Source organism: Phocoena sinus, chromosome 11 (assembly GCF_008692025.1).
Source record: "Phocoena sinus isolate mPhoSin1 chromosome 11, mPhoSin1.pri, whole genome shotgun sequence".
Lineage (NCBI taxonomy): Eukaryota > Metazoa > Chordata > Mammalia > Artiodactyla > Phocoenidae > Phocoena > Phocoena sinus.
This window is the reverse complement of record NC_045773.1, coordinates 12,945,863-12,972,260: the sequence shown is the minus strand read 5'-3', so window position 1 is coordinate 12,972,260 and position 26,398 is coordinate 12,945,863. Positions and strand designations below refer to the sequence as shown.

Genomic DNA, 26,398 nt, shown 5'->3' with positions numbered 1-26,398 from the left:
AGTTTAAAATATAACTCAGGAATGCTGCCCAAGGCATCACTGAGTCTTAATCCCATGTACTGTTGGCCCACTGTATCTGCAAATTCAGTGTTGTTGGACTCAACCGACTGTAGATTTCGGAAGCTCTGGATACTGAGGGCCGGATGTACCTATCCTTCCACCGAAGTCTGAGTTTTCTGTAAAAGTGCTATGAAGGCATTATCCATTCCAAAGTCCTTAGTCCTTTACGTAAAGGGATTTCCAATAAATTGTTAAGGTGTAGAATCAGGAGGAAGGTTTGTCTTCTAAAAGATTATATGGTTTGGTTTGGTTTGGTTTTTTGTTTTTGTTTGTTTTTTTATTAGTTAGAAAGAAATATATTCTTTTTCCCTCTGCCCATCACGTTGACTTGCCTGTTTTGGCTTCAGAGTAGCTCACTTTATTGTACTAAGTCTAGTAAGATAGTTTCCTACCTTTCCTATATTTGACATCAGCCATATTTTAAATGTATTTATTACTTTAGTCTTTTGTCATTATCTGCTGCAAGTCTCTGTGAATTACTGACTAAATAAATAAATGAAATATTTTTTCTCTCCACTACTTTCTGGCAGCAAATTGATTCTCTTTTTAGTAGCCTGACCCAGGGAGTGTTAGAATTGGTGTTCACAAAGATTTAGCAGTGAGTTTCCAACCTTGATGCATTTTTAAACTACTTGGGGGTCTTGTTAAATTCAGATTCTGATTTCAGATCTGGGGTGGGGCCTAAGAGTCTGCATTTTTAACAAGCTCCCAGGTGATCACCAATGCTTCTGCTCTGAGGATCACTGTTTTAGTGGCAAAAATAGTAAAATTTAAATTCTCAGGTCCCCTTTCATGGTGGGTAGAGTTGAGGAGGACCTCCAAGTGATTCTTATGATCAGTTAAATTTAGGTGCCCCATCTAAGATCTGCTCTATAGAACCCTTTGTTATCCAATCTTAAGCCATCCCAGCGGAGTAGCTAACTTGTAAAAGCAAGTAGGAGTTGGAGGGAGGAATAATGATTTGTTGGTATAACCACTCTACTTCCAATTAATCCATGCTTCCATGATTGAACCTAGTATTGACAAAAGCTCTATTAATCACGTGAGACGATTTCTTCTAGAAGGAGAGCCTTTGTACCAACAACATTCCAGCTTTTTTTTTCCCAACATGAACAGACATTGGCTCTTCTAGGCTCCTGAAGAAATTCATTTGTACTTAGTATGAGGCACATTGCTTTTAATAAAGCCTTTTGAATGTGGTTGAGAATAAGCATAGCGCAAAGGCAAAAAAATTTTTAAAAAAGCAACAAACAAAAAAACAAAGCCAAAAACTCCTTCAATTAAGTGCCTTATTGAAGGAACATGATAAGCAAGAGATCAGTCACTGCTGGGCTATATAAACATCGCTTGTCCGCATTGCAGTATGTTTCTCTTGAGCCCCGCATGTCTAGGTCAGGGCACATGTAGCTGAAGCCCTTAAAACTGCTGTGTTATTGTCACTCACAAAGTGTCAGGATACAGATTCTTTAAACAGGGTGAACCAATCAAAGGAATTGGAAGGGAACTGAAGTTCCCATCTTCTCACCACTGGGTTGTCTGGGAGAACCCGGGAGGAAAGGGAAGACAGTCGTGTGTTGCCTCAGAGAAAGGCCCAAATCTGGGGAAAGCTGAACTCCCAGGGCCCACTTGCCCTGTACCCTTCTCCTAAGTATGTGATTTAGGGAAGCAGGGAAAGGATATTATGTGCCGGAGCTAGTTCATATTGGCAGGAGCTGAGTTGATGTATCCTTCTCAGTTCAGCGTTCAGTGACTTCTTGTTGGTAGCCTGAACTCGGCCCTAATGGGAGTATTTAGACCACAGAAATTGGCAAGCACCGAAAACCAAATTCTTTGGTGTTTTGTTTTGCTTGGAGAGCCAGTTGTTAAACATCTACCATCACACCAGTTCACGTGGTGTGAGAATACAGCCAGCACTCTGCACCTGCCAGTTATGGGGAGCTGGCTGTATTCCTTGCACTATGCTATTCGAATGAGGGACTATAGTATCTGTGGATTTTGGTACCTTCAGGGTCCTGGAGCCAATCTCCCTGTGGATAGCAGATGCCAAGGGACAACCATATCAACAGCTCAGATTGTTTCTTGGGTAATTCTGCTTCATTTGACTGATGTCCAGAGAGGACAGAGTGTCCTGTACACAAGCCAGGAAGTTCAAGAAGCCATTTACAACGCCACTTAGATAAAAGGAAGGGCTGTGATATGCAGCCAAAGCATCATGAGAAGGGAATTTCCTGTTTGGAACTTAATTCCTGAGTTTTCTCCTACAACACACATTAATTCAGCACATACTGATCGAACATCTACCTCATACCAAGGACTGTGCTAAGTCCAAGATCCATAATTCATAGTCTCTGCCTTCAAGGAACTGATGAGCTAATAATTGCTAATTGCAAGTACTACCGTTTCTTAACCACTGGAATTCCAGAATTCTCACAGTCTAATTACCCTCTTCTGTTAAGTCAACAAATAGAGGCTTCCCTGCTGGTGCAGTGGTTAAGAATCCGCCTGCCAATGCAGGGGACACAGGTTCATGGCCTGGTCTGAGAGGATCCCACATGCTGCGGAGCAACTAAGCCCGCGTGCCACAACTACTGAGCCCGCGCGCCTAGAGCCTGTGCTCCGCAACAAGAGAAGCCACCGCAATGAGAAGCCTGCGCACCACAATGAAGAGTAGCCCCTGCTCGCCGCAACTGGAGAAAAGAGCCCGTGCGCGGCAACAGACCCAACACAGCCAAAAAAAATTTTTTTTAAATAAATAAAATTCAACAAATATTTCGATCTCATGACAAAGTTACTCATAATCAAATGTGGCATTGTACTGCCATACACTACTTGTTTAACCAAGGACACAAATATGTGTGAGTGTTTAGGACATTGTGCCAAGTGTAATGGAATGTCACTAACTTGGACTGATATAGCAAGGTCAAGTGCTTCCAGATATTTAAAAACACATACTGTCTTATGATCGTCATACAGATAGGGTAGCTCAAGGGAGGTTAATAGGGGTTTAGCAGCTAAAGCTTTTAAAACATGTAAGAATGATTTTCAATCAACGTGTTAATTATTGTATAAGAAATGACGTTCTAAAATGGCTTTAAAATCTTTTTCTTTGAATAAGAAAGATTCCACCTATGTCTACACAATTAATTTTTGGCTTTCAAACCTTTATAAAAAGAAGAAAGGGCTAATCTGCATCCTACTTGTTGACAGAGAAAGTGTTGAAAGATCCTGAAATGGTTCCTGTGCTTAACAGCATTTGTCAGTTATCACAGTGCCTGAAATGCCAACAGTAAAGATGAATTTCTCGTCCATACCAGGATGGGTAAGATACAAGATATGACTACTCAGCAATAGAAAGGAACTCACCTAGCAACCTGGGTGGATCTCAAGAGCATTATGCTGACTGAAGAGAAGAAATCCCATAAGATCATATAATGTATGATTTTTTATATATATATATATATATATATATATATATATACATATATACACTCAAAACTATAGAGTTGCAGAACAGATTGGTAGATTCTAGGCATACGGAGGACAGACAGGAGGGTGTTGGATGTGCCTCTAAAAGGGTAGCCTGAGAGAGATCTTTGTGGTGATGGAAGCGTTCTGTATCTTTATTTCAGTGAAAGGTACAAACATCGAAGTATTTCATAAAATAACATAGAACTCTACACCCTGTGCCCATGATCAATTTTCTTGTTTTGATGTTGTACTATGCTCACATAAGCTGTAACCACTGAGAGAAACTCAGTAAAGGATACACAGGACTTCTCTGTACTATCTTTGCAACTTCCTATGAATCTATAATTATTTCAAAATAAAAAGGTTTTTTTCTGTTTTCAAACAAAACTATATTTCTTTAAGCTTTTCAGCTTAAAATGCTCTAAAAATGGTGGTGGTGATAGTAGTAATAGCAGAGGGGAAGAGTTGGTGTAAAGGACTTACTCTGGGAAAATATTGAACTAAGTACTTTATGTACAATACATGTATTTTATTTAATCTGCAAAGCAACCTTGTGACTGTAAATGTTATTTGTTTGGTTTTATAATAACTTTCCCGAAAGAGCAGGAGCCCATAAACAAGACGTACCATGGTAGGAGGAGCCCTGGGGAAACGGGACGTTCAGTGAATGAGAGCAAAACCAGCAGGGCAGGCTGTTAGAGACTGAGAAGGAACACATTATGTTGATGTTAGAACAGAAAACTCTTACTTCAGCATTTCTTGACAGTCTTGTGAATATCATCCCAAGTCAGGGAGGCTGATTTTGCATCAGCCATTCTGAAATGATGGATCCAGAAAGAAGAATATTTCCAGTATAGCCAGCTTTCTAGTTACCTACCCAGCAACCAGGAGAGGTTTGAGGTTTTAGTATCTGATACCAGCACTGTCTCTTCAGTGGTGGAAATACTTGAATGAATATATGTACTCTGGGTTTATTTTTATGGAGTGATGAGGTAATAAAGATAAATAAAAGTTAAAATAATATGAAATTCTGAACTTCTAAAAGAGCCATCCTTAATAGTCTCCATCAACTGGCAGTGTTCCCAGTGTTGTGTCTACAGACTGTGATAGAACAGGCACACATAATTATCCTTTCCCCTTCAATAATAGAGTAACACATCACACCCATCTATTTCCCAGATGGGACTGCCACTGCACATCCCATTAAGGAGTTATCATTCTTACTATCTCTCTTGAGAAATGATCCTAAGGCACAACTTCAGTTTTCAAGGGTTCTGTTGGCCACTTAAAATACCCTTGACATGTGACCAAGAGCCATTTAATTAAGTAAAAACAAACAGTTGTGAATTGTATAGAAGGCTTCTCTCAGCCGGATGATGCTTCTCCTAGGTAATGTAATGTTAATGAATTAAAGATCATCGATAAATAATAAAAGGTTGACTTCCCACAGGGAAGAGGTGGCTTATTCCAACACTGGGTGAGCAGTGCCCCCTAGTCATCCATGTAAAAAATATTGTCCTCGAAGTGTATTAGATTTAGCAAAAGAGGATCTCCCAGGATTGGTGCTACTCTCAGACTCAAGTGGGTAATTGGACAATTGGTTTTATCTTTTCTGAACTACTAGGAACCCACTGAAATCTCACCTTCAAAGTGCACTCACTTTTTCCAGTGCCAGCAAAGGTTGGATTCTAACAGTGCCCTATTGGGACCTTACCAATAACTTTTAAAACCTGATTCTCTGTGAATGTCAAATTAACAGAGTCCTTTTACTTTGCCTTCAAGCCTCTCCTCTCCTGATTACTAACTCTCCTGGTTAGTAATCCGAATAAATATAAGGTACAGACATGAAAGAGCATCATCCCACAAGCTTTAGGGTATCTCAAGTGTGAAAGATGGTCACAAAATGGCAGAGTATTAAGACACCATTAATGGATCAAGTACTCAAAAACAGATGAAGGTCTAACAATTTTGCCCTAGGAAGAATTGCAGCTTATGGTGGCAACTGATAGATCTGCAGAGTTTGGTAACACTAGAAATAAATTAAGCAAACGAAGTAGACAAAGAGAAAAGATTTAAATTTATAATTCCATTTTTATTAGTGAAAGACATTCAAAGGCAGTCTTATCTCTACGATATCCAAAAGATAATATGCACATACATAGTACAGTACAAATTCTTTTGACACTGGAATGTGTGTTTTCTGCCTTCTCTGTGGCTGATATCATGCTATTTCAAAGTGTAAACGCAATACATAGTTTTTTGACAAATACACCCATGTGTTGTGTATGGTTTGATTTATGTAACTCATTTCAAATGCAACTGCAGAATTCCTGTTGAACAGATGAAAAATGTCTGCCTAAAGTCATAAAAATGTGTATAGAAAGATATAGTTTTAAGAAGGGATTTTTGTATGTTACAGATTTGTACCTCTATTTCACACAATACCCTTTTTTAAAATGTTCTAGAAACTTGATTTTTTTTTTTTTTTTACATTAATGTGTCAGTTCAGGTGTTTCCATAAGATGGGAGTGAGTCTATTCTGCTACAAGAACCTTTCTGTGGGACTTCCCTGGCGATCCAGTGGTTAAGACTCTGTGCTTCCACTGCAGGGGGCACAGATTCCATCCCTGGTCGGGGAACTAAGATCCCACATGCCATGCGGTGAGGCCAAAAAGAAAATAAAAAGTAACTTTTCTGTGTTGAAAATTAGCATGTGTGGGAGTGGCAAATGAGGTCAGTATAGCAGATGCTGGCTTTGTGTATGTCACTAGTTCCAGCAACCGAGAACAAGGCCCACTAACTCAGGTCAACACAGCTAGCCAAGGCAGAAAGCACATTGACCGTGACTCCCATTCAGCCCACATTTTCCTCTTGACTGAGTTTGGTCACGTACACTAACATAGCGATGTTCAGAGCGTGGTTCTCTTCTGCACTTTGTACTTGTTTTATACTTTACCAATCTCAACTCTTCTCTCTTCCAGCTCCCTTGTTTCATCAAGCTGTCTTCATACACACACACACACACACACTGAAGTCCTGTATTTTTTGTAGTATTTATCTATTAGAGATTTAATCTGTCTTTTTAGTCATGCTAACATATTTACTAGAATGATTATTGTTTTTGTTAGTATTCCTGTTACATAAATATTGAGTATGTCTGTCCTGACCTTATCTTTTTCAGAACCCTATAATTTTATTATGTGATTTTGCAGATCATACAAGGAATGCATCTATCTAATTATAGCAAAAGCATTTGTACTTGCACTCTCCTTATTAATTTCATTTATCATTATGGAATTACTCTTTGAATTATAGATTCCCCTCATGAGTCCAAGGAGCACAGATTGATGTATCAATTGCCTGCTAGATTCCTTTATTTACTTTAATCTTCACATAGTAAAACCAGCCCCATGTGTACATTGCATCACCCCAGTAAAAAGTAACCTTTCCATCTTTCTTTCTTTCTTTCTAGACACTGAAAGTATTTCCATGACAAAAGCACTTAATAAAGGTTTACCTTGCTTCTGCTGAAGCCTGCTTTTATTTTTTTTAATCACCAGCTTACAGTTTGGGTACGTTTAAAAAAACTGATCCCCGTCCTCCCCACCTACATACATACACACTCACTACCTGTCCTCTTTTAAGTAATTTGTGGCTAGCATTTAAATTTCCCATTCAGCATGGTACGAAATCTTAAATTCCATCAGGTCAAATGGCAGTGAGTTAGGGATTTTAAATATGATAAAATTAAGATTCCAGGAGATGAATCTGTGCTCACAACGTATCCTAAAACATGTTAATTCAACTAATGCAGAAGAAAATAGAGATTTTTCAGAAAGGCCCCTTCAATATTTCTGTAAGGATACAGATGTATATCTTTTGTTTTAGGAAAGAAAGAATTATTTAATGTTATATCCCCATAACTACATATTTGGTGTCAACATGAATTAATTTTTAGAATACTGGTAGTGAGGATAGAATCAAGGTTTTTAAGAGTAAGTCACAATTTATCCAGCAAGAAGCAAGCACTGCATTGGGCATTAGTAGTGGAAAGCTGAACAAAGTCGTTGATTTTAAGGAGAAGCTTTACAGATGGTGATGCTATAGACATTTCAGCACATCTTCTGATGGAGACATGAACAGAGTGCTATGGAAAAGAGCAGAGGTGGTAACTATCAATGAAGGGAAGGTTTAGTCTACACAATCAGAAAAATACCTTATGGGTTTTTGTTTTTCCTCTCCTTTTTGCTTCCCTGAATTTTTTAAATTTATCTTCATTTGAACATGGAATAATTTTTTTTAAAGAATCACTCAGTAAGGTGATAGAATGTTCTATATTTTGATCTTCACGTTCGAGTATACCAAATGCATCAAGCTGTGTGCACTTACAACTGGTATATTTTACCATATACAAATTACAGCTCAACTTTTCATAATCTATCAAAACATCCATTGCTACTCCCTTTACTTCAGAAAAAAATGTAGCATCCTCCCTTTGATGCCCAAGACAGCAATAAGTCCATTACAGAAAGAAAAAAGCTATAAAGAATGATCTAGTGGGTTTTTTCTTCCATAATAATTAATTATTCTATTTTCTATATTCTCTTCCAGCTGTGGGCCCAGATTTTTCAAGAACCCTCTTAAAAAGAGTAACTCTTGTCAAAGTGGGAGGTGAAGTTGTCATTGAGTGTAAGCCGAAAGCCTCTCCGAAACCTGTCTACACCTGGAAGAAAGGAAGAGACGTGTTAAGAGAAAATGAAAGGTATTATCTTGAAATAATTTTAATATTTGATTAACCTGCAATAATTTATAAGTCTATTATTAATAGTCCTAGAGGGAAGAATTTACTCTCTGCTCTTCGTGAATTAACTGTTAATCAAAGAACTGAAGCTTTGGAAAAGGGTGGTAAATTAGTTGGTCTTTATAATCCTTCTTGATATTAAGATTCTAGAAAGCCCTTCCTGCACAGAGAGGTCACATGATCCCTCTTGAACGCTGTTGGAGCTGCCCAAAGATGAGCAACTAGAAATAATCTTTCTTAATTTTAGCCTAAAATTTATTTGTAGGTTTGCCCACTTTTCTCCATCCTACCTCCTTTTCGTATAAACAAGTAAATTCAGTTCTTCTTTGCGATGACAACCCCTTCAGGTATTTGGCAGTGGCTAGTATGTCTCTTGTTAGTCTCTCCTTTTTTGGAGCTAAATGTCTCTAATTCCAAAACTCATTCTCACATAGGATGGTTTTGATCATTTTAATCATGTCTTTGTGAACCAGAGTTCCAAAATGAAACTTTTTTTGAAAAGTTTTTTGTTTTTTTTTTCTTTCTGATATCTAAACTCGTCACCTGTGTTTCCTATTGTAAGGGAATTACGTTTAGAAGCCATGTTGTTTATACAGTGTAATTACAGGGGTTGTTGGGGCTTTAGGTCACATTGTGACAGATGGCAGGTATCTCTTAAGACCTTTTCTTGGCCATCACCTCCATAAAATATATCCCCCACCCCTTTCCGTAATCTACTCAATCTGTTGGAAAATGATAATTGCACATGAGTCCATGTCCCACATCAGATCACATTTACCAGCTCTATACATAACGATTTTCATGGATGCTAAAGGTCAAGTACTCAAAGATGCAATTGGGGAAGGCTGTAAAAATGTGTATGTATCAACTTTATACCTGTACGCCTTTGGATTTGCATATGCAAAGTAGATCATTGCACTGATGATATTGTCCTTATTAATGATCTTTGACAACAAACCTGATATGGTTTATAGATGGTGTATTCACATATATTAAATCCGTAATATACATCTCTCTCTGATTTCTATCATATCAAGAAAGCAGTATAGTTTACAAATTATTGGCATGGCATTTAAATCTGGAGCCAAAGTTGGAACTTGAGAGCACAGTTTCTTATTTTATGTACCACATGTATTGCTTAGATTAAGACTGCATTTTTAAAGTTTTAATATAGCCATGATATAAAGAAAACAATTTTTTTAATAATATGGATAAGAGACAGACATGTCAAAAAACGTGAATGAATGAAGCTCGAGCAACATGGTAGATCAAAATCCAGGAGAGGCAAATAAGCTTTGCCACTGTCACAAGAAGGCTGCAGTGTCTTAAAACAACAAAAGGAAATTTCTCATCCACACTGCACGCGCACCAGGGGTCTGCTGGGGGCTTTGCTGCCCTCTAAAGTATAGGCTGATAGAATAGCACTCTCTGGAACATTCGAATTGCAGAAGGAAAAGAGGGTGGCTAAACATGCATGGGCTCTTAAAGCTTCTGCCCAGAAGTGAAACACTTCTTTTTCACTCATGTTTCAATGGCCAAAACAAGTCACATGGCTCTGCCCAAATTCAACCCAGCAGGGAAATACAGTCTTACTATGTGCCTAGAAGAAAAGGGACAGCCTAACATTTTGAACAGTATTAATGATTGTTTACCACTGCTATAACTTAATCATTGCTATAAGTTGATTAAATTAACTTTGGGAAAATGATATATCAATATCAAGAATTATTTTTAATAAGTGAATTTAATTGACTGTTTCTACCACTTAGCTTACCCCAAACGTATCTCTCTCCAATTTTTGTTTTTTCTTCTGACTTGATTAATGGGGTTCAAATATTGCTCCAACATTTATGTGGCACTAAAGGTATCTTTAAAGTGAGGGAACTCCCCATCATTACTCAAGTGTTGGTATTTATCACCTCCACCTCCAGTGTCACCAGGCATGACCCAAACTATCAGGATTAGCACTTTTTCTCTCCATGGGTGCTGTATTCTCAGTTTTATTTCTCCCTGCTACCTCACTCACAATGTTTTAAACAGATAGGTTGATTTTCCTAATGTAAATGAATCCAAAAGCTGGCCAGGTGTAATTTAAAGGGGAATGGTGGGGACTTCAGTGTATGCCCCATCCAAGGGAGACACCTGCCACTCAATTCTAGCATATTTTTGCCACCAAATGGAGATGCAGGTCCGTTGACTCCCCACCATCTCATTTTTCAAGGGAGACTAGAAATAAGGAATTTAATTTGAGCTATCTTAATTTTTAATCATCAGCACCTTTTTTAAATTTTAATGTTAGTACAATATGGTCCACACATCCATGGACCAAGTTGACTCCATGGGCTGCTAGTTTTTAAGTTACGAGAAAGACACAGTCTCAGCTGAACATCCTGTAAGTTCTGAACAGTGTGAAAAATAAGAAAGATATTACCATTATTTTCTCATTGGCAGAGAAGAAATTCTACCATTTTCCTCTATTTTTTTCTGATAAAGCAGAAGCATAATTAAGTGGATAAGTGAGCAAAAGCAATCGTATGTAGAATTCAGAAGTGAAGATTTTAGAATTCCTATTTTAGGAAAGGATTGACATTGTTAGAACAACACAAAAGGAAAAATTCTTTGACTGTGTCCAGTGTTGAGTAATACTTCCTAATATACTGACTTGTTGCCCTAATTCTTTTTTTTTTTTTACATCTTTATTGGAGTACAATTGCTTTACAATGGTGTGTTAGTTTCTGCTTTATAACAAAGTAAATCAGTTATACATATACATATGTTCCCATATCCCCTCCCTCTTGCGTCTCCCTCCCTCCCACCCTCCTTATCCCACCCGTCTAGGTGGTCACAAAGCATCGAGCTGATCTCCCTGTGCTATGCGGCTGCTTCCCACTAGCTATCTATTTTACGTTTGGTAGTGTATATATGTCCATGCCACTCTTTAGCTTTGTCACAGCTTACCATTCCCCCTCCCCATATCCTCGGGTCCATTCTCTAGTAGGTCTGTGTCTTTATTCCTTTCTTACCCCTAGGTTCTTCATGACTTTTTTTTTCTTAAATTCCATATATATGTGTCCACATACGGCATTTGTCTTTCTCTTTCTGACTTACTTCACTCTGTATGACAGACTCTAGGTCCATCCACCTCATTACAAATAACTCAATTTCGTTTCTTTTTATGGCTGAGTAATATTCCATTGTATATATGTGGCACATCTTCTTTGTCCATTCATCTGATAATAGACACTTAGGTTGTTTCCATCTCCGGGCTATTGTAAACAGAGCTGCAATGAACATTTTGGTACATGACTCTTTGTGAATTATGGTTTTCTCAGGATGTATGCCCAGTAGTGGGATTGCTGGGTTATATGGTAGTTCTATTTTTAGTTTTTTAAGGAACCTCCATACTGTTCTCCATAGTGGCTGTACCAATTCACATTCCCACCAGCAGTGCAAAAGTGTTCCCTTTTCTCCACACCCTCTCCAGCATTTATTGTTTCTAGATATTTTGATGATGGCCATTCTGACTGGTGTGAGATTATATCTCATTGTAGTTTTGATTTGCATTTCTCTAATGATTAATGATGTTGAGCATTCTTTCCTGTGTTTGTTAGTAATCTATATATCTTCTTTGGAGAAATGTCTATTTAGGTGTTCTGCCCATTTTTGGATTGGGTTGTTTGTTTTTGTGTTATTGAGCTGCATGAGCTGCTTATAAATTTTGGAGTTTAATCCTTTGTCAGCTGCTTCATTTGCAAATATTTTCTCCCATCCGAGGGTTGCCTTTTGGTCTTTTTTATGGTTTCCTTTGCTGTGCAAAAGCTTTGAAGTTTCATTAGGTCCCATATGTTTATTTTTGTTTTTATTTCCATTTCTCTAGGAGGTGGGTCAAAAAGGATCTTGCTGTGATTTAAGTCATAGAGTGTTCTGCCTATGTTTTCCTCTAAGAGTTTGATAGTTTCTGGCCTTACATTTAGGTCTTTAATCCATTTAGAGCTTATTTTTGTGTATGGTGTTAGGGAGTGATCTAATCTCATACTTTTACATGTACCTGTCCAGTTTTCCCAGCACCACTTATTGAAGAGGCTGTCCTTTCTCCACTGTACATTCCTGCCTCCTTTATCAAAGATGAGATGACCATATGTGCGTAGGTTTATCTCTGGGCTTTCTATCCTGTTCCATTGATCAATCTTTCTGTTTTTGTGGCAGTACCATACTGTCTTGATTACTGTAGCTTTGTAGTATAGTCTGAAGTCAGGGAACTTGACTCCTCCAGCTCCATTTTTCGTTCTCAAGATTGCTTTGGCTATTCGGGGTCTTTTGTGTTTCCATACAAATTGTGAAAGTTTTTGTTCTAGTTCTGTGAAAAATGCCAGTGGTAGTTAGATAGAGATTGCATTGAATCTGTAGATTGCTTTGAGTAGTAGAGTCATTTTCACAATGTTGACTCTTCTAATCCAAGAACATGGTATATCTCTCCATCTATTTGTATCATCCGTAATTTCTTTCATCAGTGTCTTATAATTTTCTGCATACAGGTCTTTTGTCTCCTTAGGTAAGTTTATTCCTAGATATTTTATTCTTTTTGTTGCAGTGGTAAATGGGAGTGTTTTCTTGATTTCGCTTTCAGATTTTTCATCATTAGTGTATAGGAATGCCAAAGATTTCTGTGCATTAATTTTGTATCCTGATACTTTATCAAATTCATTGATTAGCTCTAGCAGTTTTCTGGTAGTATCTTTAGGATTCTCTCTGTATAGTATCATGTCATCGGCAAACAGTGACAGCTTTACTTCTTCTTTTCCGATTTGGATTCCTTTTATTTCCTTTTCTTCTCTGAGTGCTGTGGCAAAATCTTCCAAAACTATGTTGAATAAGAGTGGTGAGAGTGGGCAACCTTGTCTTGTTCCTGATCTTAGTGGAAATGCTTTCAGTTTTTCACCATTGAGGACGATGTTGGCTGTGGGTTTGTCATATATGGCCTTTATTATGTTGAGGAAACTTCCCTCTATGCCTACTTTCTGGAGGGTTTTTATCATAAATGGGTGCTGAATTTTGTGGAAAGCTTTCTCTGCATCTATTGAGATGATCACATGTTTTTTCTCCTTCACTTTGTTAATATGGTGTATCACGTTGATTGATTTGCATATATTGAAGAATCCTTGCATTCCTGGAATAAACTCCCCTTGATCATGGTGTATGATCCTTTTAATGTGCTGTTGGATTCTGTTTGCTAGTATTTTGTTGAGGATTTTTGCATCTCTGTTCATCAGTGATATTGGCCTGTAGTTTTCTTTCTTTGTGACATCCTTGTCTGGTTTTGGTATCAAGGTGATGGTGGCCTCGTAGAAGGAATTTGGGAGTGTTCCTCCCTCTGCTATATTTTGGAAGAGTTCGAGAAGGATAGGTGTTAGCTCTTCTCTAAACGTTTGATAGAATTCGCCTGTGAAGCCATCTGGTCCTGGGCTTTTGTTTGTTGGAAGATTTTTGATCACAGTCTCAATTTCAGTGCTTGTGAATGATCTGTTTATATTTTCTGTTTCTTCCTGGTTCAGTCTTGGCAGGTTGTGCTTTTCTGAGAATTTGTCCATTTCTTCCAGGTTGTCCATTTTATTGGCATAGAGTTGCTTGTAGTAATCTCTCATGATCCTTTGTATTTCTGCTGTGTCAGTTGTTACTTCTTTTTCATTTCTAATTCTATTGATTTGAGTCTTCTTCCTTTTTTTCTTGTTGAGTCTGGATAATGGTTTATCAATTTTGTTTACCTTCTCAAAGAACCAGCTTTTAATTTTATTGATCTTTGCTATTGTTTCCTTCATTTCTTTTTCATTTATTTCTGATCTGATTTTTATGATTTCTTTCCTTCTGCTAACTTTGGGGTTTTTTTGTTCTTCTTTCTCTAATTGCTTGAGGTGCAAGGTCAGGTTGTTTATTCGAGATGTTTCCTGTTTCTTAAGGTAGGATTGTATTGCTATAAACTTCCCTCTTAGAACTGCTTTTGCTGCATCCCATAGGTTTTGGGTCATCATGTCTCCATTGTCATTTGCTTCTAGGTATTTTTTGATTTCCTCTTTGATTTCTTCAGTGATCACTTCGTTACTAAGTAGTGTACTGTTTAGCCTCCATGTGTTTGTATTTTTTACAGACCTTTTCCTGCAATTGATATCTAGTCTCATAGCGTTGTGGTCGGAAAAGGTACTTGGTACAGTTTCAATTTTCTTAAATTTGCAAAGGCTTGATTTGTGACATGAGATATGATCTATCCTGGAGAATGTTCCATGAGTACTTGAGAAGAATGTGTATTCTGTTGTTTTTGGATGGAATGTCCTATAAATATCAATGAAGCCCATCTTGTTTAATGTATCATTTAAAGCTTGTGTTTCCTTATTTATTATCATTTTGGATGATCTGTCCTTTGGTGAAAGTAGGGTGTTAAAGTCCCCTACTATGAATGTGTTACTGTCAATTTCCCCTTTTATGGCTGTTAGTATTTGCCTTATGTACTGAGGTGCTCCTATGTTGGGTGCATAAATATTTATAATTGTTATATCTTCTTCTTGGATAGATCCCTTGATCATTATGTAGTGTCCTTCTTTGTCTCTTCTAATAGTCTTTATTTTAAAGTGTATTTTGTCTGATATGAGAATTGCTACTCCAGCTTTCTTTTGGTTTCCATTTGCATGGAATATCTTTTTCCATCCCCTTACTTTCAGTCTGTATGTGTCTCTAGGTCTGAAGTGGGTCTCTTGTAGACAGCATATATATGGGTCTTGTTTTTGTAACCATTCAGCCAATCTGTGTCTTTTGGTGGGAGCATTTAGTCCATTTACATTTATGGTAATTATCGATATGTATGTTCCTATGACCATTTTCTTAATTGTTTTGGATTTGTTATTGTAGGTCTTTTCCTTCTCTTGTGTTTCCTGCCTAGAGAAGTTCCTTTAGCATTTGTTGTAAAGCTGGTTTGGTGGTGCTGAACTCTCTCAGCTTTTGCTTGTCTGTAAAGGTTTTAATTTCTCCATCAAATCTGAATGAGATCCTTGCTGGGTAGAGTAATCTTGGTTGCAGGTTTTTCTCCTTCATCACTTTAAATATGCCCTGCCAGTCCCTTCTGGCTTGCAGAGTTTCTGCTGAAAGATCAGCTGTTAACCTTATGGGGATTCCCTTGTGTGTTATTTGTTGTTTTTCCCTTGCCACTTTTAATATGTTTTCTTTGTATTTAATATTTGACAGTTTGATTAATATGTGTCTTGGCATATTCCTCCTTGGATTTATCCTGTATGGGACTCTCTGTGCTTCCTGGACTTGATTAACTATTTCCTTTCCCATTTTAGGGAAGTTTTCAACTATAATCTCTTCAGATATTTTCCCAGTCCCTTTCTTTTTCTCTTCTTCTTCTGGAACCCCTATAATTCCAATGTTGGTGCGTTTAATGTTGTCCCAGAGGTCTCTGAGACTGTCCTCAGTTCTTTTCATTCTTTTTTCTTTATTGTGCTCTGCAGTAGTTATTTCCACTATTTTATCTTCCAGGTCACTTATCCATTCTTCTGCCTCAGTTATTCTGCTATTGATCCCATCTAGAGTATTTTTAATTTCATATATTGTGTTGTTCATCATTGCTTGTTTCATCTTTAGTTCTTCTAGGTCCTTGTTAAATGTTTCTTGCATTTTGTCTATTCTATTTCCAAGATTTTGGATCATCTTTACTATCATTATTCTGAATTCTTTTTCAGGTAGACTGCCTATTTCCTCTTCATTTGTTAGGTCTGCTGGGTTTTTATCTTGCTCCTTCATCTGCTGTATTTCTGTCTTCTCATTTTGCTTATCTTACTGTGTTTGGGGTCTCCTTTTTGCAGGCTTCACGTTCGTGGTTCCTGTTGTTTTTGGTGTCTGTCCCCAGTGGCTAAAGTTGTTTCAGTGGGTTGTGTAGGCTTCCTGGTGGAGGGGACTAGTGCCTGTGTTCTGGTGGATGAGGCTAGGTCTTGTCTTTCTGATGGGCATGTCCACATCTGGTGGTGTGTTTTGGGGTGTCTGTGGACTTATTATGATTTTAGGCAGCCTCTCTGCTAATGGGTGGGGTTGTATTGCTGTCTTGCTAATTGTTTGGCATAGGGTATCCAGCACTGTAGCTTGCTGGTCATTGAGTGAAGCTGGGTGCTGGTGCTGAGATGGAGATCTCTGGGAGATTTTTGCTGTTTGATATTATGTGGGGCTGGGAGGTCTCTTGTGGACCAGTGTCCTGAAGTTGTCTCTCCCACCTCAGAGGCACAGCACTAACTCCTGGCTGCAGCACCAAGAGCCTTTCATCCACACGGCTCAGAATAAAAGGGAGAAAAGGAAAGAAAGAAAGAGAGAGAGAGAAAGGAAGGAAGAAAGGAGGGAGGGAGGGAGGAGAGAAAGAAGGAAAGAAAGAAAGAAGTTAAAATAACATAAAGTAAGATAAAATGAAATCGAGTTATTAAAATAAAAAATAATTATTAAGAAAAAAAATTTTTTTAAGAAAAAAAAAAAACACGGACGGATAGAACCCTAGGACAAATGGTGGAAGCAAAGCTATACAGACAAAATCTCACACAGAAACATACACATACACATTCACAAAAAGAGGAAAAGGGGAAAAAATCATAAATCTTGCTCTCAAAGTCCACCTCCTCAATTTGGGATGATTCGTTGTCTATTCATGTATTCCACAGATGCAGGGTGCATCAAGTTGATTGTGGAGATTTAATCTGCTGCTTCTGAAGCTGCTGGGAGAGATTTCCCTTTCTCTTCGTTGTTCTCACAGCTCCCGGGGCTCAGCTTTGGATTTGACCCCGCCTCTGCGTGTAGGTCGCCGGAGGGTGTCTGTTCTTAGCTCAGACAGGACGGGGTTAAAGGAGCAGCTGCTTCGAGGACTCTGGCTTACTCAGGCCGGATGGATGGAGGGGTACGGAGTGCGGGGCGAGCCTGCGGTGGCAGAGGCCAGTGTGACGTTGCAGCAGCCTGAGGTGCTCCATGCGTTCTCCCGGGGAAGTTGTCCCTGGATCCTGGGGCCCTGGCAGTGGCAGGCTGCACAGGCTCCCCGGAAGGGGGGTGTGGATAATGACCTGTGCTCGCACACAGGCTTCTTGGGGGCGGCAGCAGCAGCCTTAGGGTCTCATGCCCGGCTCTGAGGTCCGCACTTTTAGCCGCGGCTCGCGTCCATCTCTGGAGCTCCTTTAAGCAGTGCTCTTAATCCCCTCTCCTCGCGCACCAGGAAACAAAGAGGGAAGAAAAAGTCTCTTGCCTCTTCGCCAGGTCCCGACTTTTCCTCGGACTCTCCCCCGGCTAGCCGTGGTGCACTAACCCCCTGCAGGCTGTGTTCACACCGCCAACCCCAGTCCTCTCCCTGAGCTCTGACCGAAGCCCGAGCCTCAGCTCCCAGCCCCGCCCGCCCCGGCAGGTGAGCAGACAAGCCTCTCGGGCTGGTGAGTGCCAGTCGGCACCGATCCTCTGTGCAGGAATCTCTCCGTTTTGCCCTCCGCACCCCTGTTGCTGAGCTCTCCTCCGCGGCTCCGAGCTTCCCCCCTCCACCACCCACAGTATCCGCCCGCGAATGGACTTCTTAGTGTGTGGAAACCTTTCCTCCTTCACGGCTCCCTCCCACTGGTGCAGGTCCTGTCCCTATCCTTTTGTCTCTGTTTATTCTTTTCTCTTTTGCCCTACCCAGGTACGTGGGGAGTTTCTTGCCTTTGGGGAAGTCTGAGGTCTTCTGCCAGCGTTCAGTAGGTGTTCTGTAGGAGTTGTTCCAAGTGTAGATGTATTTCTCGTGTATCTGTGGGGAGGAAGGTGATCTCCGCGTCTTATTCTTCCGCCATTTTCCCCTCGTCACCTAATTCTTTTTTGAGTTGTGGAATCCTAAGAATCAAAAGGCAAACCTTTAACATTTGAATAAAAGATTTAGAAAATGTTATTGAAGTATTGTTGATTTACAATGTTGTGTTAATTTCTGCTGTACAGCAGAGCGACTCAGTTATATGTATAAATATTCTTTTTCATATTCTTTTCCATTATGGTTTATCACAGGATATTGAATATAGTTCCCTGTGCTATACAGTAGGATCCTGTTGTTTATCTGTCCTGTATATAATAGATTGCATCTGCTAACCCCAAACTCCCAATCCATCCTTCCCCCATTCTCCCCTCCCCCTTGGCAACCACAAGTCTGTTCTCTATGTCTGTGAGTCTGTTTTTGTTTCATAGATATGTTGATTTGTATTGTATTTTTAGATTTCACATATAAGTGGTATCATATGGTATTTGTCTTTCTCTTTCTGACTTACTTCACTTAGTATAATAATCTCTAGGTCCATCCTTGTTGCTGCAAATGGCGTTATTTCATTCTTTTCTTATGGCTGATTAGTATTCCATTGTATATATGTACCATGTCTTCTTTATCCGTTCATCTGTCAACAGACATTTAGGCTGTTTCCATGTCTTTGCTATTTATTGTAAATAGTGCTGCTATGAACATAGGGGGTGCATGTATCTTTTCGAATTATAGTTTTGTCTGTGTGTGTTCCCAGGAGCGGGATTGCTGGATCATATGGCAACTCTATTTTTGGTTTTTTCAGGAACTTCCAAAATGTTTTTTGTAGTGGCTGCACCAATTTACATTCCCAACAGTGCAAGAGGGTTCCCTTTTCTCCACACTCTCTCCAACATTTGTTACTTGTAGACTTTTTAATGATGGCCTTTAACGTTTGAATAAAAGATTATTCATCTCAATTACAAAATATCGATATAAACCAAGTTTCAGTGGAACAAAATTTGTGATCAAGCACCACTTTTCATTAATGTTCTCCCTAGAGCTTATGTTTTGACTTTGCCAAATGCTACTTAAGTGATTTTTAATTTCAAATTTAACTAATCAACTGCCTACAAATGAGTTTACAATAAAAGTATAAGAAGCAACATTTTTAAATGTTTACATTTTGATCTTATATGGTGGTATTATAGTTATCTCAGTGGGTATGGATTCAAAAATACTGATTTAATATTAACATGTGAGCAGTTTTAAAAATATGTTTGTATATCCTTACTTTGGTTTTTTAAAGCTTTAGAAATTTAAATCAGATTTACACTGGCCTTATCTATATTAAATCAATCATCTAAATGCAAGACTGAATCTTCAATTTTTATAGCTTTGCTATTGTGTAGGCAGAATAGCCATAAACATAAATCATTTCTTGTTTTCTTGTATATTTATCCAGCAATCAGAGTGTAGGCAATAGCAGACATTTAAAACAGGGATGACTTGTCACAAAGGTGCAAGTACTTTACTTCTCAGGAGAGGCCTCTAGATGCCACCAAGGTAGTGGCATCATTTGGATTAATTGAGCAGTTAAGCCAACTAACTGAATAAAGTTGATAATTTTGTTTACTTTTAGTTTCTAGACAGAAAGCACTTGAGGCAGATGAGGTTGAAGTTGATCTATTACAAACAAAAACATCAAAATATAGAAATAATAGAACCATTAATAAAAACCTAGGCTCCTAGAATTATAGGGAGCCATTAAACCAACCTGGATGGACTCTTGATTGCAAGTGACAGAAACCCAGCTCAGAGCTGGCTTCAGTACAAAAGGGAATTCATTGGCTCCATGTTTGAGAAGACCAGGGATGGGCTGTGACTTGAGGTGTGACCAGGTTCAGGTGCTTACACGGTGACATCAGGACTGGATGGCTCTCTTCATCTCTCACCAGTGCCTTGCTCTTTGTTGGCTCCATTTTCTGATGGGTTGTCCTCTCCTGGCGGTAGGATGCCTGCCAGCAGCACCGTGCTTGCCCTCTCTTCTAACAGTCCCAGAATAGGTGTTCATGAAATTGGATAAACCTGCCTTGGTCAGTGATCTTCCCTGAACCAGTAACATTCAAGGGGTGTGATGCACTGATTAGAAGCACACGATCGTGTGCTTATCCTACGAGGCCCTTGGAGAAGCGCCACCTCAGACCTCATGGACTGAGAATGGGACAGGGGTTTCTCCAAAGAAATGTAGGGTCCTACAACCAGAAAAAGAATAAATGGATGCTAGGCAGGCAGTATTGTCAAATTCCTACTCTAGTCATGGAGCCTAGCCTCCATTCCAGGACAGGGATCCCCACAACGGCTAGACCCTCACCTTCCCTGGTTACATCTAAGATGGAGACCTAACTAATTGTTAGATTATTTCTTTATAACCAATATGCTTGTAATTTCCACTCTGAAGTTATACTAAACAATCTAATTCTTTTCCATCACCCCTCTTCCCCTTATATTCTAACAAGCTATTCTCAAATCCTCTTTCAATTCTTTTCCAAGCCCAAATGTCCCTGATCATCTTCATATGACATTATTTGGCATCCTCTCACTGTCTTAAGCATTTCTTTCAATGTCTTTCTGAAAGCCAGAATTAAATCTGCCGTTCGGAATTAAAACAGTATTAATAAGGGAATAAATATGTTTCTTTATCTCTGCAGCAAACAATGACAATTACTGTTTTATTATGTCCCTAAAGAGGAAAAATTATCTTCAGTGAGCTTAGATTAGTAAGGCAGGTGAGTGTACATTATAGAAAGACCACTCCCTCCCAGTGATAATTTTTAAAAATTAACTTAGTGCTTAAAGGGATAAATCTAGCTGTCTGGAAAATTCACTTAGAGAAAATATTTTATTTCTCACTGAAGCTGAAGAAATGAGTGAAATGTTACTCTAATTAACAATGTGTGAATAATGATTTCTTATTCTTACTCATCCTTGAGAATTTCTCTGCTTCCTTTTAGACATTAGGCTAATACATTGTATCAAGCTAATGTATAATAACTAAGTAGAGATATGCTGCTGAATGTTTCCGAAAAGAATCTGAAACTTACAGCCTGCATGTCACAGGCATGGTTTCAGAACAGCAGCAGGGCTGTTTTGTCAAACTAGCCAACACAAATTTTGATCAACGAACGAAATATTCATTGGATGCTTGCCACATGCTAAGCCTTTTGCTTGGCGCTGAGAACAGAGAGAAAGCGGAGACATAAACCCAGCCCTCAAGATGCTCTTAGAGGACTTCCCTGCTGGCGCAGTGGTTAAGAAGCAACCTGACAATGCAGGGGACACAGGTTCGAGCCCTAGTCTGGGAAGATCCTACATGCCACGGAGCAACTAACCCTGTGCGCCACAACTACTGAGCCTGCCCTCTAGAGCCCCCAAGTCACAACTACTGAGCTTGCGTGCCACAACGACTGAAGCCCACGCGCCTAGAGCCCATGCTCTGCAACAAGAGAAGCCACCGCAATGAGAAGCCTGCGCACCGCAACGAAGAGTAGCCCCACTCGTCACAACTAGAGAAAGCCCGCATGCAGCAACAGAGACCCAACACAGCCAGAAATAAATAAATAAATAAATTTATTTTTAAAAAAGATGCTCTTAGAACAGTGCAGGGGGCCCAGTAGCAAAATAGCAATATGTTTCTCAATAATCCTAGGGCGTATGTTATAAAGGTGATATATTAAGATGGAGCATTGGAAAAGGTAGGTCAACAATAGATTGTGGAAGCCTTGAATTTTATGTCTGTAGAGTTTAAACCTGAACTCTGGGAGAGAATTGAAGGATTTTATGCAAGGGAGTGCAGAGTCATACACGTGCTGCAGAAAGGTTGCTCTGCCTGTGACATGGAGAAAGAATCAGAGTAGAACAAGATTTGGCAGGTACAGAGACCAGTTGCAGGCAGTAGGCTGGGACAGAAATCAAAAGGACTTCAATGATGTCAGTCTTCTGAGAGTATAGGAGAGAAGACAGATAGATGAGCTATTAAAGAGTAGAATTTAAATTTAAGCAGAAAGATTTTTGAAAGAAGGAAGCAAAAAAGAAAATGACTCCTAGGATTCTAACTTGAGCAGCTGGTAGATGGCAGTGCCATTTACCACAATACAGAGTACAGAAAAAACAAGTTTGAGAGGGGAAAATAAAGACATTAGTATTAACATGTTAAATCTGAGGTGCCTGTAAGTGGTGATGTCACATTCAGATTGGAATTCCCATTCAGTGCCACCTTCTCAGCAAAGCCTTTTCCCAGCTAACCTATTTCAAATTGTAAACACCGCCCCACCCTCTTTCCATGCTTTATATTTTCCATAGTTCTTATCACCATATAACATGCTGCATATTTGCTTTTTTGTTTTATTATCTGTTTTCTCCACCCTCCATTTAATCGTAATGTAAGTTCCACGAAAACAGAGACGTGTGTATGTGTGTGTGTTTGTGTGTGTGGCTTAAACAATACAAATTTAATATTATACAGCCTTGGAGGTCATAAGTCTGAAATGGTTCCTCTTGAGCTAAAGTCACATGTTCCTCCTGGAGGTACTAGGGGAGACTCGGTGTCTGGCTTTCTAGAGGTCACTTGCATTCCTTGGCGCATGGCGTAGAGCTAACAAAGTCAAGTGCAGTCCAGTTGAGTTCTCACAACACAGCACTTCAACCTCCTCTTCTGCCTCTCTCTTCTACTTTGAAGGACCATCACGGTTACATGGAGCCCTTTGTGTTTTGTCCAATTCTGTAGCTGTAGGATCTAGGACAATGCCTGGTACAGAGTAAGTTTTCAGTGAATGAATATCTAACAGGAACTATGGGTCTGAGTTCAGGAGAGTAAAGACAGAGACCTAGATGTCACCAGTAGATAATAAGCTATGGAGTGGAGAAGTGAATCCAGAGAGAGTTTTGTAGAATGAGAACACCTGTGAATCAAAGGAAGGAACATTGAGGAACGGCCACATGCAAAGAATGGGTGGAAGCAGAGCCCACTGGGAGGACTGGAGTGGGAATTCAGAGACGTGGGGGAACAAGCAGGAGAGCGTAGTAAACAGAAACTAAGGGAGCAGAAAGTTTCAAGAAGGAGCAGGCGCTTGGTGCTTCCAAGCGGTCCGACAAAATAATGGCTCAAAGATGAGTGCTGGACCTAGGAACCTTAACATCACCTTGGGCGAGCACATTGAGGCCACAGTGGACACATTCTGAAGACAATAAAATGGTATAATTATCCATATTCTTAGGCATTCCTTCCCAGACTGAAATATATGTTTATGTTTGCCTGACCCCCCACGGTATAATCAGAGCAAGTCTAACATCCTATGAGACTGTTCAACCCAAATAGGAATAAAATGCATGTGTCTTGTCTAGAGACATTGAAGTCTTCATCCAAGGTGAAATTAGATCATGGCTCTAATTTGCCTCTCTTCCCAAAGGCCTTTGGAAGAGTTGAAATGCATGTAAAACGTGGAGGAAAATCCCAGCACAGGGCAGCAAAACTCCATGTTGTCTATAAGGTATGAAACTCTGGTCTGAAGACACTGGCAGTCTGGGAGGCAGAGCAAATGTGATGGCAGGTATTTGCCCAGAAGGCTGATGCAATCCTTGCGTGGAAAGGAAAGTTTATTGCTGCAGGCGTTGTTTCCCTTCTGGAGGCAGCGTGTCTATATATGTGCTCTTAATGAGAAACCTGCCCTCAGGATATCTCTTACAGGGGCTGCAGAGGCATACAGCACTGTTAATAGGAATTCTGCCCTGGGGAACAATTATGTTATTGCAATAATTAGAGGCACTTCATCTCTGTAATAATGGAAATCCTGTCTTGGAGGCAAAACAACATCAAAGCAACTTGAGCATCATTGCTCTAAGAAGAATCTGTTGCCCTGCTTATTGGCAGTACTATATCATTTAAATTTTGCATGTGTAGTCATGGAAATAGGCAGAGCTTATCCTGCTCTCCAGTTCAGACCTGGAACTTTCCCCCATTCCTTCCGTCTGTCTCTCCTAGAGCCATGCATAAAATAGTTATGGCTTTGAGTTCCCCTGAAGAGCAGTTGCGGAAGAGTTTAGAGACATTTGTTTTTAAATGTCTGTAATGGTACACAGACCCTGTCCTGTGGAGACTCCATGAATTTAACCCTCAGCCACCAGCCTTTCCTACCTCAGTATAGTTATGTCATATTGTTTGATGGCCAGGATTTAAAGTGATCTCCAAATTCAGGCAGGGACTACCTGCCACCTGTTCTATTCATATGCTCACAGTATTGGTTGTGCCTCAGGATATGCTGGCAAGAGAACTGAATTTTTATGTGGAAGTATTTTCAAAAAGGTCCCCAATCCAAAGGCAACACCTGATAAAATCCTTCTAGCTGTCTCCCATGTTCATTGTTTCTCTGTCAGTCAGTCCTCTGCCCCTGTCCTAGTTTCTACCCTTATTATCTCTTGTATAGACTTTGCCACTGTTAAACTAACCTCTTAACTGGTTTATTTGAAACCAGCCCTCACTCAAATCTTCCACGAGATCAAACTTCCCACATCACATCCCTGATATATTCAATTCAGTAGACATCTGTCACACCCTTCCTCCGCATAAGACACATTTGAGATTATGAACATAATTTAAAACACGGTTCTACAGGTGTCATTTTTTTTATTCGAGTATATTTGCTTTACAAGGTTGTGTTAGTTTCTGCTGTACACCAGAGTGAATCAGCTATATGTGTACCTGTATCCCCTCCCTCATGAGCCTCCCTTCCACCCTCCCCATCCCATCCCTCTAGGTCGTCACAGAGCACTGAGCTCTGTGCTATACAGCAGTTTCCTACTAGCTATCTATTTTACACATAGTAGTGTATATATGTCAGTGCTACTCTCTCAAATCGTCCCACCCTCCCCTTCCCCCACTTTGTCCACAAGTTCATTCTCTACGTCAGCATCTCTTTCCCTGCCCTACAAATAGGTTCATCAGTATCATTTTTCTAGATTCCATATATATGCACTAATACAGGATATTTGTTTTTCTCTTTTTGACTTCACTCTGTATGACAGACCCTAGGTTCATCCACATCACTACAAATGACTCAGTTTTGTTCCTTTTTATGGCTGAGTAATATTCCATTGTATGTATATGCTACATTTTCTTTATCCATTCATCTGTCAATGAACATTTAGGTTGCTTCCATGTCCTGCCTATTGTAAATAGTGCTGCAGTGAACATTGGGGTACATAACTCTTTTTGAATTATGGTTTTCTCAGGGTATATGCCCCTTAGTGGGATTGCTGGGTCATATGGTAGTTATATTTTTAGTTTTTTAAGGAACCTACATACTGTTCTCCATAGTGGCTGTATCAATTTACATTCCCACCAACAGTGCAAGAGGATTCCTTTTTCTTCACACCCTCTCCAGCATTTATTGTTTGCAGATTTTTTGATGATGGCCATTCTAACCAGTGTGAGGTGATACCTCATTGTGGTTTTGATTTGCATTTCTCTAATGATTAGTGATGTTGAGCATCTTTTCATGTGTTTGTTGGCCATCTGTATGTCTTTTTTGGAGAAATGTCTATTTAGGTCTTCCACCCATTTTTCGATTGGGTTTTTTGTTTTTTTGATATTGAGCTGCATGAGCTGCTTGTATATTTTGGAGATTAATCCTTTGTCAGTTGCTTCATTTGCAAATGTTTCCTCCCATTCTGAGGGTTGTCTTTTCGTCTTGTTTATGGTTTCCTTTGCTGTGCAAAAGCTTTTACATTTAATTAGGTCCCATTTATTTATTTTTGTTTTTATTTTCATTACTCTAGGAGGTGGGTCAAAAAAGATCTTGTTGTAGTTTATGTGAAAGAGTGTTCTGCCTATGTTTTCTTCTAAGAGTTTTATAGTGTCTGGCCTTACATTTAGGTCTTTAATCCATTTTGAGTTTACACACAGAAATCTCTTGCATCCCTATACACTAACAAAGAAAAATCAGAAAGAGAAATTTAGGAAATAGTCCTATTTACCATTGCAACAAAAAGAATAAAATACCTAGGAATAAGCCTACCTAAGGAGGCAAAAGACCTGTATGCAGAAAACTATAAGACACTGATGAAAGAATCAAAGACGACACAAATAGATGGAGAGATGTACCATGTTCTTGGATTGGAAGAATCCACATTGTGAAAATGACCAAACTACCCAAAGCAATCTATAGCTTCAGTGCAATCCCTATCAAATTACCAATGGCATTTTTCAAAGATCTAGAACAAAAAATATTACAATTTGTGTGGAGACACAA

General features: G+C 39.3%; 1 protein-coding gene across 1 annotated transcript in view; it reads left to right on the top strand.

Annotated features, from left to right (window-relative positions):
- The window catches only part of CNTN4 (contactin 4), a 984,995-nt gene that overhangs the window by 831,546 nt on the left and 127,051 nt on the right, over nucleotides 1-26,398 (top strand). The window contains exon 13 of the mRNA XM_032650303.1: nucleotides 8,140-8,290. Within this exon, the coding sequence (XP_032506194.1) occupies nucleotides 8,140-8,290 (151 nt within the window). The remainder of the gene's footprint in view (nucleotides 1-8,139; nucleotides 8,291-26,398) is intronic.